The sequence below is a fragment of the Callospermophilus lateralis genome, chromosome 14 (genome assembly GCF_048772815.1).
Source record: "Callospermophilus lateralis isolate mCalLat2 chromosome 14, mCalLat2.hap1, whole genome shotgun sequence".
Taxonomy (NCBI): Eukaryota; Metazoa; Chordata; class Mammalia; order Rodentia; family Sciuridae; genus Callospermophilus; species Callospermophilus lateralis.
This window is the reverse complement of record NC_135318.1, coordinates 67,078,342-67,094,357: the sequence shown is the minus strand read 5'-3', so window position 1 is coordinate 67,094,357 and position 16,016 is coordinate 67,078,342. Positions and strand designations below refer to the sequence as shown.

Here is a 16,016-nt window from a genome sequence, read left to right as displayed (position 1 = left end):
GGCAGAATTCACACCGGCTCCTATAGTTTCGGGCAAATCAAAAAACAGCCTAAACAGATCATCCTTTGACAATTTTGAAATACAGATGAGTACTAAAATGACTGAAAAAAGTCATAAATAAACTTAAGCCTTCACTTTGGAGTCGCTGCTTTGTTTAGGCTTGACACAATCACAAAAGTGGCTTATCCACCTTCCTTATCAGATGTCCTTATGTGAAGGAAGAGTGTCTATAAATGAGTGAAAATGAATATCAGCAAGTCTTTTTATCCCATAGATGTGATAATACCATTCAATTTGCCAAATAGGTACCATATGTTACCTAGAAAAGAGTTGCAGGAAGAAAGGAAAGTTCTTCAGAATAATAGTGGTGGTGAGGTGAGTCTAAACTACACCTAATATTAAACTTACATTCTCATTTTACATTATTTTAAAAATTCTACCTTATTTTCTTACTAACAATAAAAATATGAAATGATAGTGTAACTCCTCAGTTTTAGTCATTTCCAAGTCCTAATAACGCTCAAGGAATATAAAGAAGTACAGCTCAGAAAAGGACTATTGTGTGTTAAGAGTTATTTTTTTAGTTTTGCATATCAAATTATATTTTATGGTACAAAATGGCCTATATGGCCCATTTAAAACATTTTCATAACTTAATAAGAATCTCATTCTTCAAATCTTGAGAACAACATATCAATGTTAACCTACTTCCTAATAGATTTATAATCATCTTAACTTGGCCATCAACAGCATCACTGAGAGCAGTTTCTTGGCAGTTAACTTGTTCCTGCTGCTTATTTGAGATGTAAATCTTTTCTCAGGACATAAAAATGGTTCCAGAGAAGAGCAAAATAATTATCTCAGAGGGAGCTAAATCCTGGATTTGTGTGTGTGCACAAGTATATATGCTTTTTACCATTTGCTAATCAGACCAATTTTGAATATTTATGTTGCTGTGTTACACGCAATTTATTTTCTCATTGGCTTTTCCCGAAGAACAGATTCCATTGTGCATTTATAATAATTATAAAATTTATAGTTCAGTGAAATGCTTTTGAAAAAAAAAAACATCAATGGGATCTACCTGTGGAAAAGTATTCATAGTCTTTTGGATTTAGAAGTTTTTGAGAGCTCACCTCGTCAAAAGTTCTTATAGAGAATCATGGTCAGAATATGTAAAAGGTTTTATAGAAATGCAAGAAATGAGACCGAAGTCTGGATTATGGATACCCTAACCACTAATAGATAGATGAGAAATAAAAATGGATGGTGGAGAGAGGGAGAGAGGGGGAAAAAGAACTTTTAACAACTCAAAATTAATATAGAAATCAAGTTTTAATTTTTGAATGCAGGCAAAGATCTTTGGTTCTTTCTGGATGGCTGTTGCTCTCAAATATTTACTGGATGTTCAGGAGTTCAGGGTGCCAGTTGATCAAAGAGTAGTTCTCTTACAGAAGAAAATACACAGACATTTTATCCAAAACATACATGTCTATGTCCCAGCATGAAGACTACAAGTCTATTTCTGTGAAGAGGGTTGTGGGGTCACATCAGTCTGGATTTAGACTCAGATTCTGAAGGGAGCTAATGATGGTTTGGATGTAAGGTGATAAGCTCAGTAAGCTCACATGAACGATAATGCAGGAATGTTCAGAGGTGATTAGATTTTGAGAGCCATAACATAATCAGTGGATTAATTCATTTGATGTATCAATAATTTGAATGGAATACGAGTTGGTAAATGCAGGTAGGTAAGGTGTGGTTAAAGTAAGTAGATGATGAGAGGGTGTGCCCTTGAGATTACATCTTGTCCCCCTGGCTCTTCTTGAGCATATACATTCTCATTCATATTCTCTCTCTCTCTCTCTCTCTCTCTCTCTCTCTCTCTCTCTCTGCTTCCCAGCTGCCCTGAGCTGAGCAGTTTCCTCTGCATGCCCTTCCACCATGATATTCATGATGTTCTGCCTCACCTCAGGCCCAGAACAATGAAGTCAGCAGACCTCAGACTGAGACCTCTAAAACCACAAACCCTAAATAAACTTTTCCTCCTCTAAGTTGTTCTTGTCATGTATTTTGGTCATGGGGACAAGCACAAGGCTTTCTTGTATCCTGGAATATTTTCAGATGGCGGGGGACTCAGAAGAAGTGAAAGGAAAGCTGCAGGCATGCAGACAGGACACGGGTGGCAGGCTGTCACACTAGCTCCGGGAAGCATGACAGTGTCAGTGGCAAAGTCCTTTGAAAAGGAGGCACTTAGTTTTGGGTTGGGGAACAGTTTCCAGCAAGCAGACGTTAAGTTACACCTGAGGAACAGCTGTGTTATATCACCCCATTCAAAGTACCCTGATGATCTTGGGCATTACAGAAACCATTCTTGTCCCACAAGGTGGTCCAGATGATGAACACTGAAGTGAGAGCTCTGTCGAACTAGGTGTTCCTGTCCTTCATATTTGCAGCCAGTGCATAAACAAAGCTGAAAAGACTGAAAGTTCTAGAAAAGACATTAAGTGGGTTGTTTGATTATTGTGTTTATATATTATTTTCAGAGCTCATCACTTCAAATTCCTAAATGTCTTCTCAGTGGTTTGTTAAAAAAAAAAAAAAAGAACCCCCATCTCCAATTTGAAGCAAGCCTGCCCCAATGCCACTATTATTTGATCTAAAGCTGTGTCAGATTTCCTGAGATGGAATCTTGGAAATCAGTCTTTAATTTTCCTCATTGAAACTACACTTATTTATTTAACATAAAAGAAAGTAGTCTGATAATTCATTTTTCATTAATTACATGAAGCACCTCTCCAAAGGCAGGCAGACATATGGGCATGGGGACAGTGTTGAGCTAAGAAGTCAGATCCCACCCCTCCTGCATTGTGTGAGTCTCTATTCCTCAGTGGACAGTCAGTGCCCACACCCAAGCTTCACATCATGGCTGCGATGATCATCATTTCTATTGACACAAACTGACCACATTCCGGAGTCCCCCTGTTGATATGCAGTGGACTGAATTTTAAGTGACAATGGTGAAACTATTTAATAAGTCACAAATAATTTTCTTGTTAGGGTCTGGTAAAACAAATAAATTTTAAAAATATCTATCTTGGATATAGAAATTGGCCAAGTGAAGCATGAACTTAAGACCTTACAGGTAACTGTGGTGCTTATTTAGTCCTATGCTGTAATATGATCATTAATACTTCAGCATTATCACACTTTATCTTTTTGTCTCCTAAAGATGTTAGTCTTCTTGATTAAATTTTCTCTTTCCTTGTTAACAAATGAAGAGTAAAACAATGTCATCAGAAAACAAGACTGATTAAATGCTAGTTTCATTATTCTTAAAGCACATAACCATAATATAGTTTGTGATATACTTCCAAAGTTATTTTCAGTTTGTACAAGAAAAATGACAACAGCCAGAGTCATCAAGTGCTTAGGCTGTACCAGACATTGTTCTAAGTGGTTTACATAAATCTAATTCAGTCTCTCAAAGCAGCTCTTTGATGATTCCCTCAGTCCCACTTCACAGTGCAAATACAGAGATGGGACCATGACTGATTCAAACTGCCAGAGACCTCACAGCCAACAAGTGCAGGCACTTGGCTTGAAGTTCAGGTAGTTTGCTCTAGAGCTCCTACTTTTACCTCCTGGCCTGTGCTGCATCAATTCCCCAGAGAGGCTGGGTTTAGAAAGCTGATGAACTTTAGGAAAGGATTATACAGATTTGCTAATGATGAAGACTCACTAAGAACTTTGCCCTATCTAATCAGCCTCCACATTTTCCTCACTATTTCTTACCATCTCTAAAACTGGCCTCTTTGTCACGACATACATCACCATTCCTTCAGCCTTTCATCATTAACTAAACAGGATAATTTCAACAGTATCTTAACCTGGGATCATATCTCTTCAATTCCTTTTCCTCACTGATAACAAAAATTTTTCTAAATCACAATCTGATTCTTAAGCTTAGCACCACTCAGTGCCTGCCCTTAATACACAGAGCACAATCCCAAGGCCCTCCACAAGCCGGATCTCTCCGTCCAATCTTGTTGCGTCTCCTCTCATTTCCTCTGTGTTTCAATGCTCCTATAGCAGGGGCAGCTTCCCAGGCTCCAGGTGGTCTGCAGTATCCGTCTTTACAAAAGTTCTACTTGACTGTGTGCAGGCCTAGTGACTTCTGCATCATCCAGTGACCCACAGCCATGCCTTCCAACATCTGACTCTCAGCCTGGTAGGTGTGGGTACTCTCAAGAGTGCTCTATCTAAACCCTAGGGCTAGTGCTGGTCCTCCTATCTGATAGAGGACATCTCATAGAGGACTCTACTTTTTAACAGCTGATCTCTTGTTATTCCATTCTACTATTAGGGTTAAGAATACTTATGTTGAAGTTCCCTGTTCAAATTACTGTGTGGCTTCACTCTCATTTTTGGACAGGATCATACATCCCCAACTCTTGATGGGGCCAACTCTTTCCAGACACCTCTAATTATCAGGCTCCAGTTTGAGACTTAGACTTAGGAGTCTGCACAGTGAAAGGCAGATTTCACTGAGTTCAGTGAGACCCAGTCTTTCTCTTCCAGCCACATCATACCTCCTGAATTGCCCAACAATACAATTTGATGGAGCTGACATTTCCAGGTTGGGGTTCCTGGGGAAGCTAAGTTCTAAGGTAAAAAGTCAGCATATGCCATTTTCTCTCTAAATAAATAATCTGGATACTCACATGACTCAGAAGCCAATTAAGGTTAACAACACTGTGGAACTTTTGTTTGAGTTAAAAAGAAAGAAAATCTCCCCTTTCGTATTATCCTTAGTCTAGGAGCAAATAGCTTTCGGAATGGTTGGCAACCTGCTTTAGATCATATGAATAGGGTCTACCAAGAATAGCACCTTCAGCAAGGAAAAGGAGATAGAAAACTGGTCTTTGCCACATTTTTTTTTTTTTTTTTTTTTTGGCGGGGGAAGGAGGGTACTGGGGATTGAACCCAGCAGTGCTTAACCACTGAGCGACATCTCCAGCCCTATTATTATTACTATCACTATTATGATTAGGATTATGATTTTATTTTGAGACAGAGTCTTGCTGAGTTGCTTAGGCCCTTGCTAAGTTCTGAGGCTGGCTTTAAACTTGTGATCCTCCTGCCTCAGCCTCCCAAACTATTGGGATTTCAAGGATGTGCCACAGTGCCCAGGTTTTCTATCACATCTTTAAATCTTATTCAAGACTCACCAGAAACTATTGCCTCTGGACTCTTAGTTTGGTGAGCAAATATATGCCCTTTTAAAAAAATCAGATTGAGTTAGGTTTTTTTAATTATTTACAAAAGAAAGCATCCTAACTATATTTGTCTTCTGAGTAAGAATGTTCACACAATGTTCACACATCTCCAACACACATTACGCTACATTTTTTTCCCATTTAAAAAAAAAATTTATGTGATCTTTTTAGTTACACATGACCATAGAATGTATTTGGAAATATCATATATACATGGAGTATAACTTCCCATTTGATAGTTGTACATTATTTGGAGTTAGTGGTCATATATTCATATATGAACATAAGAAAGTTATGTCTGATACACTCTACTGTCTTTCCTATAGCACTTTCTTAATGTCTCTTCCACTACCATATAAAGCTCTTGCCAAGTCATCTTTACACATATATCACAATGTTTCACATACACCAAGTACCCAATACGTATTTCTTGAAAAAAACTGAGTGAATTGTGAACAGTTTAGCGTATGAAGTTAATGCCATGGTAGAGCTGACAGAAACAATATGCTAAGAAACTAGGGTCGTAATTTTTTACTTTTTTTTTTTAATAGGGTGCTGAGGATTGAACCCAATGCATCACACATACTAGGCAAGTGCTCTGCCACTGAGCCACAGCCCCAGGTAGGGTCGTAATTTTTTACACTTATAATTAGAGACAAGGCTATTTTATACAAATTGTTCTTCAGGCAAGCTACATTCTAGCTTTAGGAATAAATGGAAGACTAGTGAGAAATAATAAGTTACTGGGGCTTTATGCAGGACTATTTGATGTTAACATCATAAAAAGCACTGGTGATCGTAAGATTGGCCTGTATCATCAATGACCCTAAACAGAATTTGATTTGGCCTCTGATAGCCACTAATCAATTCTGACTCTTTCAAGACATTGACTAAGTGGTTATGGTATTATATTTTGTTATTCTATTTTCTAGAGAGAAATTCTGTGATATTAAAGAATGACATTATTCCAGGGCCTGAGGACAGAAAAAAAGGTGACTATTTTCTCTGGCATATACATGTCTTGATGTGTTCATATGTAATGCTATCACTCATACTAATAACTGACAAAATAATATGATTACATTAATTCAGTGTCTAGGGCAAATAAATATCCCTCTTCATGATCACTGATTGAAATGCAGAATTTCATTAAAATTGTGAAGGGCCACATATCACCCCAACACACTAACAATGCCAACTGATTGTGGGATATACCAGGTGTTGGGCTAGGGAATCACTCACCAGGAACTTCAGCAATGAAAGTGATTATAATTCAGTATTTTAATAGTGTCTGATAGACAAAAGATTATATGAGGCTTTCTGGGTGGGGGAACTGCAATTGGGGTTTACATATGTGTTATTCCCCACAAGTGATGCAATGAAAGAAAGTTCGATTATGAGAGGTGTAATCTAATTGGTGGATTAATCCAATGACATGGATTAACTGGGCAGTGACTCTGTGCAGATCTGGTGTGACTGGATGAAATTCGTCATTGGAGGTATGCCTTTTGGGTTTATATTTTATCCTTGGTGGGCACAGCTCTCCCTTTCCTTCTTGGCTGCCATGTCCTGAGCTGCTTTCTTCCTCCAAGCCCTTCCACCAGGATATTCTATCTCACCTTGAGCTATAGAGTCAGTTGACCATGGACTGAATCTCTCAAACTGTAAGCCAAAATAAACCTTTACTCTTCAAGTTGTTCTTGTCAGGTATTTTGGTCACAGTGACTCAAAAGATGACCGAAACAGTAACTATATGTCAAGCTACATGTCAAAGCCCTGTGTGGCTTTGGAGCTATATGTCACCCACTGTTTCATCACTCTCCTTCTGGATTTGAAACAACAAAAGCTGCAGCAAAAACTTTTTGAAGTCATATGAAGCGCTAGTTTAACACCCTAAAAAAGTATTCAATATTAAAGCCCCCAAAAATGCTTGTATGATAGAACAAGAACATCATAGAGACAACTAACATCTCTCTGTGTTAAGGGAGAAGAAAGCCTCAGCAGCCACATGAATTTGGGTTTCCAAATATAACTCTAAGAGGGCAGAATGTAAAGACCTATAAACTGTAAAACCAAGTAACTTGAGTAGAACCTCTAATACCTTTCTCATTTTTAGAGGCTGAATGACATATGCCAGTGACTACTCAATGCGCCAATGATGTCATGTTGGGGTGCAGGTCCGAGGGTGAAGATTAGTGTTACAGAAAAATAAATTGATGATTCTCCATCTGCTTGGTGAATTGTTGATGGATAAACATAGATGTACATTTATGATAAGAAAGAAATTTCACATATGTTCCTGTAAGTTACTCAGATATGTGAATAATTAATATCTAGAAAGAGCACTAATAAAAATTTGGCATATGGCCTAGAATATAAAAATGAAATACTATGTGTAATGGTTAAAGGTAAAATAGTTACATACCAATTGATGTGGCAGGAAGTTTTATGACTTTTAGGACATTTCTCAATCTGAACTAACAGAAAATCAAAGTCATGACCCTTTGTCCCCATCATCTACATTTTACCATTCACAAGGTAAAGGAAATTACTGTTCACTGGAAAAACCTTAATAAAGGTTCATATGACAGTTACTAATTTGCTTCATCAAAACATGTAAAGATACATGATATGTTCTTTATTCTAAGTCAAAAAAACAAATAGAGGCTTCTAATATTTAATGAGAGGGTATGATTCTACAGAAAAGAACAGTATGATACTAAGCAGAACTGTGCACTATGTTCCTTTATAATGATTTTGTTGACAGAATATCTTTAGGAGGTGGGATGATAGCTCCATGAGATGAAGCCCAGGCTGATCTGAATACCAAAGAGTGACAGAGGCCACAACCTGCATAATGCAGAGATGGCAACAGAAACTGTAGTTCCTCGCTTGCTCCACAAGATAGCAATATTCCACCACTGCTGTTTGCTACAGAGGCTGCAATCTAAGTAGAACAAATGTATTATTTAGTCTACAATCATTTTTAATTTTACTACTGACAGTCTGACAGTACTACTTAATATTGCTGGGTTGACCTTTGCATGATTTTGTGCTAAATCCTTTTTTTTTTAAAAGCTACCCTTAATCTGCTGTGTGGAGAGGAGAATGCAATTGACTCTATATTACATGTTGCTGTGATATTATCAGCAGTCAGCACTGGTCAAACTGGTGGGTAGAGCAGGACTGCAGGCAGCAACTGGTGCACACATGGTATCACAGGCTCAGATTTAAGAAGCACTTTCCTTGTGGGGACAGATCAGGGAGAATATTTAGCCCTTTATCACCCTAATGGTTGTTGAAAAGGACCTTCCACAGAATATCCAACAATGACACATGGGACGCAATATTAACTTCTTTGGGTTTAATCCTACTCTGTCCCTAGGATAACTGAATAGTACCTTTCTGGGAAAATGGACTTTAAAGACTGAATAGGCTATAAGGTGAAAACAAAACCTTTTCTCCCACACACTTGAAAATAAAATTATTTGTAACCTAACAGATGCATGTATCAGAGGTGGGGCTGGAAGAATGACAGCCAGCACTATAAGTGGTTCCAGTGATCTTATAATCCATGCAGAGCCACCACTTCCCAAATACTCGTTTTGTACCAGACTCTGTGATAACTGCTTCCTAGGAATTTCCCCCATCTAAATCTCTTAATGATCTGAAGGTTACACCACCATTAGCCCCATTTACCAGATGAGGTATTTGAGAAGTAAAAAGGTTATGTGGTGGTCACAACACAGCTGGAAAGTGGACCCACATCAAAATGAAGACCACTTAGTCTGACTTCAGTGGTCATGTTGCTAATCATAGTGCTTAACTGCCTCTCAATATCTTCTGAAGTAGGTAAAGTGTCTCCTCAAATCATTCACCTCATCCAGTTTGTAAGAGCCATCTGTGGCTTTTGAAGGTCTAATCTCTGAGAAGAATCTAAGAAAGAGAATGCAAAACAGGTTCTGCTTGGTATTCCCTTGCTCATCAGGAACCTGCAGGAAAACCACAAAGACCATATAGTTCACTTTATGGTTTTTGACTATGGAGATCGGGCTGTAGGTCTTGGGTTTAAGATTTTTTCAAAATACTGAGGAGTTTATGCATGACTTGAAAATCTTGGCCTTTTTATTAGTGCAAATTCCAGTAAAGACCTTGCCCAAGATTTTTTGACAGACAACACTTATGATTTAATTTAACACTTAAGATATTTCTTGCTCCCTTCTCCTGAACAGATTTGAGAAAGGTGAGGGGAAAACAGGCTTCATTATTCTCTTCCTAGCTCATTCATCTCCTCCTTATAACCTGCTTCACTTCATTGACAAAGACAATAAAACTTAGATGTGCTGAAAGGGAACATGAAAAATCTGTAATCCCAGGGCTGGGAGACTAAGCCAGCCAATGACTAGTTCCCCTTTGAACCATAAAAATATTTAAAAAAAAAATAAAATAAAAAAAGATCCTGCATTTCCCATCCCATCATCTAAAGACCCATCTCATAAATCCAAGGTTGGTGCCAACTGTCCAGGAACCAAATCCACTTAGGACATGGAAAAGGGCATCTCTTGGCAGAGCAACTGTGCTCAGCAAGTTTGTTCAAAGGGTTAAATCTTCGTGGTTGCAATTAAACTGTTTTCAGTAACTAGGAGAACACAAAGGCCCAGCTGTCAAGGTCTGGGGAGATTGCCTTAGTTCCAGTAAAGCCTGTGACCAGGGCAGGATTCCCCTTCCATTAGCAAATTAAAAGAATTAAAAGGAGCCATTATAAGCCAAGCACATGTGGATGGGGTGCACATATTACCACACCGTAAAGGTCTCAAATTCCATGTATATTCAGAAGAACCTAGTTGGGATAGATAATAATATATTCAACACATGACCTTTCTAAGGTGGGCATAGGTGATCATTTGGCCAGCTACACAGAAGAGCTGGCCATAGCCTCATTTCCACATGGACCAACACTATTCTGAATCCTGAGACGGAATAAAAGCAGATGCACTGAGTCCAAGATCTATAACCTAAGAATATACCCTTACATACTCCAAGAAGCAAGCAGAAATTTAAACTCTGGTTTTGGGGGGATTTTTGTTTGTTTGTTCTTAGAGAAAGAAAACAATCTAAGTAAGCCTTAGATATATTATTCAATTTAATTTTGTTGTTAGAAAAATGAGGTGATATACCATGTGAATGAGGAACCAAGGGATCTATGCCCAACATAGTTCATTGCTATAACACACATGGTCAAGAGGGTCACCCACGTAAAGGAAATTGTTAAGCTCTATATACGTACAATTTTCAGATGAGATAAAAGTCTCATGACATCCGCCATGTCCGCCAGGATGAGTAAGCGTGTTACAGCTGATAGCAAAGCCCTTGCTGCCCTCACCATTGTGCCACGCTTCACCGATGAACATGGGTCATCAGCAAACTCAGAGGAGGCGATCCGCATCGTCTCACCTGGAAGACAAACATGAACAGGAGAGTGGGTATATACGAGGCCTCAAGGCTGGTAATCTTAAAGGTTGTGGACAGACTATTATTGTTCTTACTACAAAACTCTGATGACCAGGTGGTCTTCCTGCTACCTCCAACACAACAGAGACCCTTTTATGTCAAGCCCATCGTTACACATGGATAGCTACTATCAACTACAACAAAAAAGGTGTATATTTCATACTGAAATGTAAAACTTTAAGAATCAGATATTTAATTCAATTTCTCTAATAGCAGAGATGAAATTGCCCTGAGCTTACCCATCCACTCTCTCAATTTCCCTTGAAACCATTGGCAATTTTTAGGCAAACTAGTTGAGGTTAGCCAACTGCTCCACAGAGGACTTAAAATATTGCCTTCCTTAAGACTGTAGTCTTAGTTGAGATAATAAGACAAGAACAGAGTACATAGAAATCCAAGATCCAGACTTCTAACCATCTTCTGGAAACTTGTCCTTTAATATAGAGAACATTTAGAGAGAACTTAACCAAATCAACAAGTGTCATATTTTGTACTCTGCTCTGGGATTGAAAGATGGCTAGGAGCATCCAAGTCTCCAAGAGTTCACAGTCTCATGAGAAAACAGATTTGCAAACACATAATCAGAATACCATTATTGTTTGTCATAGCAGACATAATTCAGAATGTAGGTAATAGGGAGGAATGAGTGATTGATTTATTCAATATGAGAATGGGAGGAGGAAGCTGTTGGATTTCATGATCTACAAAAACTGGAGTTGTGGCTCTGTGGTAGAGCACTTGTTTCACTTGTATGAGGCACTGAGTTCAATTCTCAGCACTGCATATAAATAAATGAATAAAATAAAGGTCCATCAACAACTAAATACATATATATATATTATATATATATATAAAAAACAATCAAAGAGGTGTTCACTAGGAACATAAAGGTGAAAAGGGCATCCTAGGCAAATGAACAATGCACTAGGCTTTGAAACTTGGGGCCCCAGACTGACTAGGGAACCACATCTCTGTGGAAGCTAATATAAGGAAGGCAATTGGGGGGGGGGTGAGGTTATAGAGCCTGGAATACCACATAAAAGGTTTGGAGTGTCTTCTGCCGAGAGGGAAGTGATGTTCATAGACTTTCATTTTTGGAAGATTATTTTAGTTATATTACATAAAATAAACTGGATAGAACATGACTAGCACAGAGAATCCAGTTAACAGGGCAAAAGCGGCTATAGTATGAGACAGCAGCGATGAAGGTCTGGACCAGAAAATAGAAACATGACACAAAGGGGAAGAAGGAGGTGTTAATGAGATCTTGGTGACATAAACAATAAATTTGGGGACCAATTTGATGTGGACCCAAAAGGTAAGGTGGAGTTAATGAGGAATAATAACAATACAGGAGTCAAATAGATATTGGTACAAAGAAACCCCAGAAATGAAAAAGAAATAGGACAATAAATTAACTAGGGATGAGACTGATACTATATCAGTGGGCAAATATCCACCCGGGGAAGAAGGACTGGAAGAAAATGTAAATGAAGCTTCATACAGCAAAATATACAAAGGGATATAAAAGTGTCAATAAACTTCAAGAACAGAGTTAATATGACACTATCTAATTTAGGGTAAAACAATATATTCAATATTTTAGTTGAAATGTTATACCTCACCTATTAAGTAAAACTTAGCTTATTTAAATAAAGCTAATGATAGCATTGAGAATCTGTGCATCCTATAATGTGTCCTCAGACACAAGGGGAAATTAAAAAAAATAATCACTTTACAGTCATGTTAGAATATAATGCAATTCTCTTAGTGTCACAGTTATTTAAACCCTTACAGTGATTCTTTTTATACTTGAGGTATGTGGGCATATAAGAGAATATATTGTACTGTAGGATTTTCCCAACAGGCTATCATCTACAATGATCATATTGCTATCCAGCTTAGTCTTCATGCACAGGAAGAAATAAAAAGCTTGATACACAATAGCAGTTTCAGAAAAACTTTAAACTTAATTCTTACACTGGCCCAAATGGTGGATTTTCAAGACATATGGCCCTAGTGGTGTACCCAAAGCTTAAGGTCGAGATTGATGTTAAGGAGATACGTATTTTCAGTCCAATTGTCCTACCTTTCTCATGGGTTTACATAAAGCTCCTCAGTGTAGCTTGAGAGAACATTACACACCAAGGCAAATCCAATGAGACACCAAGAGGATACCCACAGGTTAAGCGATACCAACATGTGTAAAGTATTAATGGGCAAGTCAGATGCTATTGGAATAGAATAGATCTACTTATTCAAGAGAAGAGGAGATGCACTGTGCACAGGAACCTAAGGAGCTACATGGTTGACCCCAAAGTCTATAGTAGACCACTCAAGTAGGGATAGCTCCTCCTAGAATGTAGCTCTCCAATGGGAAAGACCAGCCCCATTCCCTCATGGCAAGTGAAGATGCTAGCATTACTTGAGGAACCAAGCCCAGTTGAATGGATTTTCTAGTTCAGATTTACATACAGTGGATCATATAATGGCACTTCATACTGATGCTGACCATAACTAACATTTGGTTAGCAATACTGCATCAAAGTGAATAGTTGATAGGCTGTCAATACAGAGCTCTTAGGTGGAGCTAACCTGGAGCCCTTAGCAAGCACCCCTGCAAACAGTCCAGTAGATGTCCATAAGAGAGAGAGAGAGTGCAAGAGAGAGCCACATTATAAAATGGGAGTCTGCAAGTGGAAAACGCAGGTTAATGTCTGATATTATTGTAAGATAAATAGGAGGTAATTTCTTTCAGTTTAAATTAAAACTAAAAGCTCATTTCAAGCAGATACAAATGAATATCCTTAAAGATTCCAAAGGAAAGGCAATCTGAAACCAGCTATGACTTTAATGTACCTTATATCCTTATAGTTTTAGAATTACTGAATTAAAACAGAAATCTATATTATCAAATGTTAAGCAAATATATCAGGGTGAAATGAACTATCTTTCCAGAGTACTGCTTTTTCTATAATACTGAACTATTTAGCTGAGAACTAGCATAACCCTGTAGGAGTGGGAATGGAGCAGTTAAGAAACTGTAACAGAGATCTGCCTCTCTGTGTGTCCTAATATTCAGTCTCAAGGACTTGATTATAGACCTAACTCAGAATTGTCTGGACGGTAAAGCCTGTGCTCTCCTCAAGCCACCAACACCATGGGAAAGAAAAACTAACTAACACAACCAAATAAGAGACCGAGGGGAAAATCAATAGTCGACGTGTACGTACTTATTACAGGATTATTATATAAGTGTTGCTCTAAACACTTGACATATTTTAACTCATGAATTAGAAAGAAATCAATAAATTTAAGTCACAAAGACCTGGGTTCAGACCCTGACTCCATTCCATCTATTTTTAATAAGTGACCTTGGTGCCTTTCAACCTTTTTTTTTTCAGTCCCTCAACTCTAAAATGGGGGTCCAAAAAATGGTCTCACAGACTGCTATTTGAGAGGAAATTAAAGATGATGCATTCAAAGCACTAAACACAAGGCCTTCCCCATAATGGAGGCTTAGGTATTATTAATACCACTATAACCTCTATCACCTTTATCTTCCCCAACACAATAAGGGTAGTTTACAGAGAACAGAGTCCGAGAAGCAGGCTAATCATGTAGGGAGCAAACCATAAACCAAAATGGCATCTACACCATTTGGTTCACCCATTAAAGAATTAGCCTGCAAGAGGGATAAGCACTCTTTAAATACATGACCATTGAATTCCTGGAAAACTATGAGAAGGAACAAAGAGGGGATGGTGAATGTCTGGGTTCTAATAGGGTGAAGAAACAGGAAACTCAGAGTTGTTTGATAGTTCCAAATGCAGAGGAGGGTTTAACTTGTCTTTTCTTTGCGCTCCTTTAGCAATGGCGGGCAGAGGACTTGTCCTTTGGAACCAGATGATCAAATGAAAGAGAAGAAAGATGAAACCACAGACAAAATGTTGTGAAAAAGAAAGAATAAAAGCAGAGTACAACACAGAAAGCCAAGGAAAGGGAGAAATTTGAATGTAACTCCCACACCTTGGTTGGTGGTACACATTGTCAGGATTATCATTATAAAATAAATATGTGTTTCTTATGAGGATTAAAAAACACAAACAATTAAAAATTTAAAGAGCACCTACTGTTCTTATAAGCAAGGACAACATCAAGGAACATCTGATGAGCTATCTTCAGCAGAGTTCTCTGGGCCTATATTTTTAACCAGCATTTGTTTTTTAAACCTACAACATCTACAACTGCATATCTTCTTTGTCCAATTTTGTAAAGTCTCATTTGTCTAATAACATTTCTTCTTTGTTTAATTACATTACTCATCTAGCATGTACTGACAGCTTATGTACTTGATGTTTCTTTCCCTATTACAGAATTCTTAAAGAAAGTGAAAGGACCAAAGTTGCTATCCTCTTGGCTATGTTTCTTCCCTTCTTGTGATAACCTTTGTCTGACTCACAAGCTTTTCCACCTATATTTTTCTTGAGCTACAAATCTTAAAAGATTCTGAAAAATGGAATCTTAACAGCAATGCAGAAACTGAAATGTGTTTTTGGAGAAGAAAACAAGATTAGTGAGTTATAATACCTAAGCATACGTTTTTTTAAATATATTTTTAAATTATTTATTTATTTTTATTCTAATTTGCTATATATGACAGCAAAATGCATTACAATTCATATTACACATATAGAACACCATTTTTCATATCTCTGGTTGTATATAAAGTATATTCACACCATTCATGTCTTCATATACGTACTTAGAGTAATGATATCCATCTCATTCCACCATCTTTTTTATCCCCATGCCCCGTCCCTTCCCTTCCAACCCTCTACCCTATCTAGAGTTCGTCTAATCTTCCCATGCTCCCCCTCCCAACACCACTATGAATCAGCATCCTTATATCAGAGAAAACATAAGGTATTTGATTTGGGGGGGATTCGTTAACTTTACTTAGCATTATATTCTCCAACTCCATCCATTTACCTGAAAATGCCATGATTTTATTCTCTTTGATAATTGAGTAATATTCCATTCTACATTTTCTTTATTCATTCATCTACTGAAGGGCACCTAGGTTGGTTCCACAGTTTAGCTATTGTGAATTGTGCTACTATAAACATTGATTTTGTTTGTTTATTTGTTTGTTTTTTCTGGAAACAATAAAAATGTAGGCACACATATGCATTTCACCCCGGGGTGAAATCCATGACTGAAGAA

The 16,016-nt window shown here is 37.8% G+C and overlaps 1 protein-coding gene across 4 annotated transcripts in view; it reads right to left on the bottom strand.

The window, feature by feature from the left end:
- Window positions 1-16,016, bottom strand: part of Ctnna2 (catenin alpha 2) — a 940,372-nt gene that overhangs the window by 723,649 nt on the left and 200,707 nt on the right. For all 4 annotated transcript variants that reach the window (XM_076833066.2, XM_076833065.2, XM_076833068.2 and 1 more), the window contains exon 3: window positions 10,567-10,733. In XM_076833066.2, the coding sequence (XP_076689181.1) occupies window positions 10,567-10,733 (167 nt within the window). The remainder of the gene's footprint in view (window positions 1-10,566; window positions 10,734-16,016) is intronic.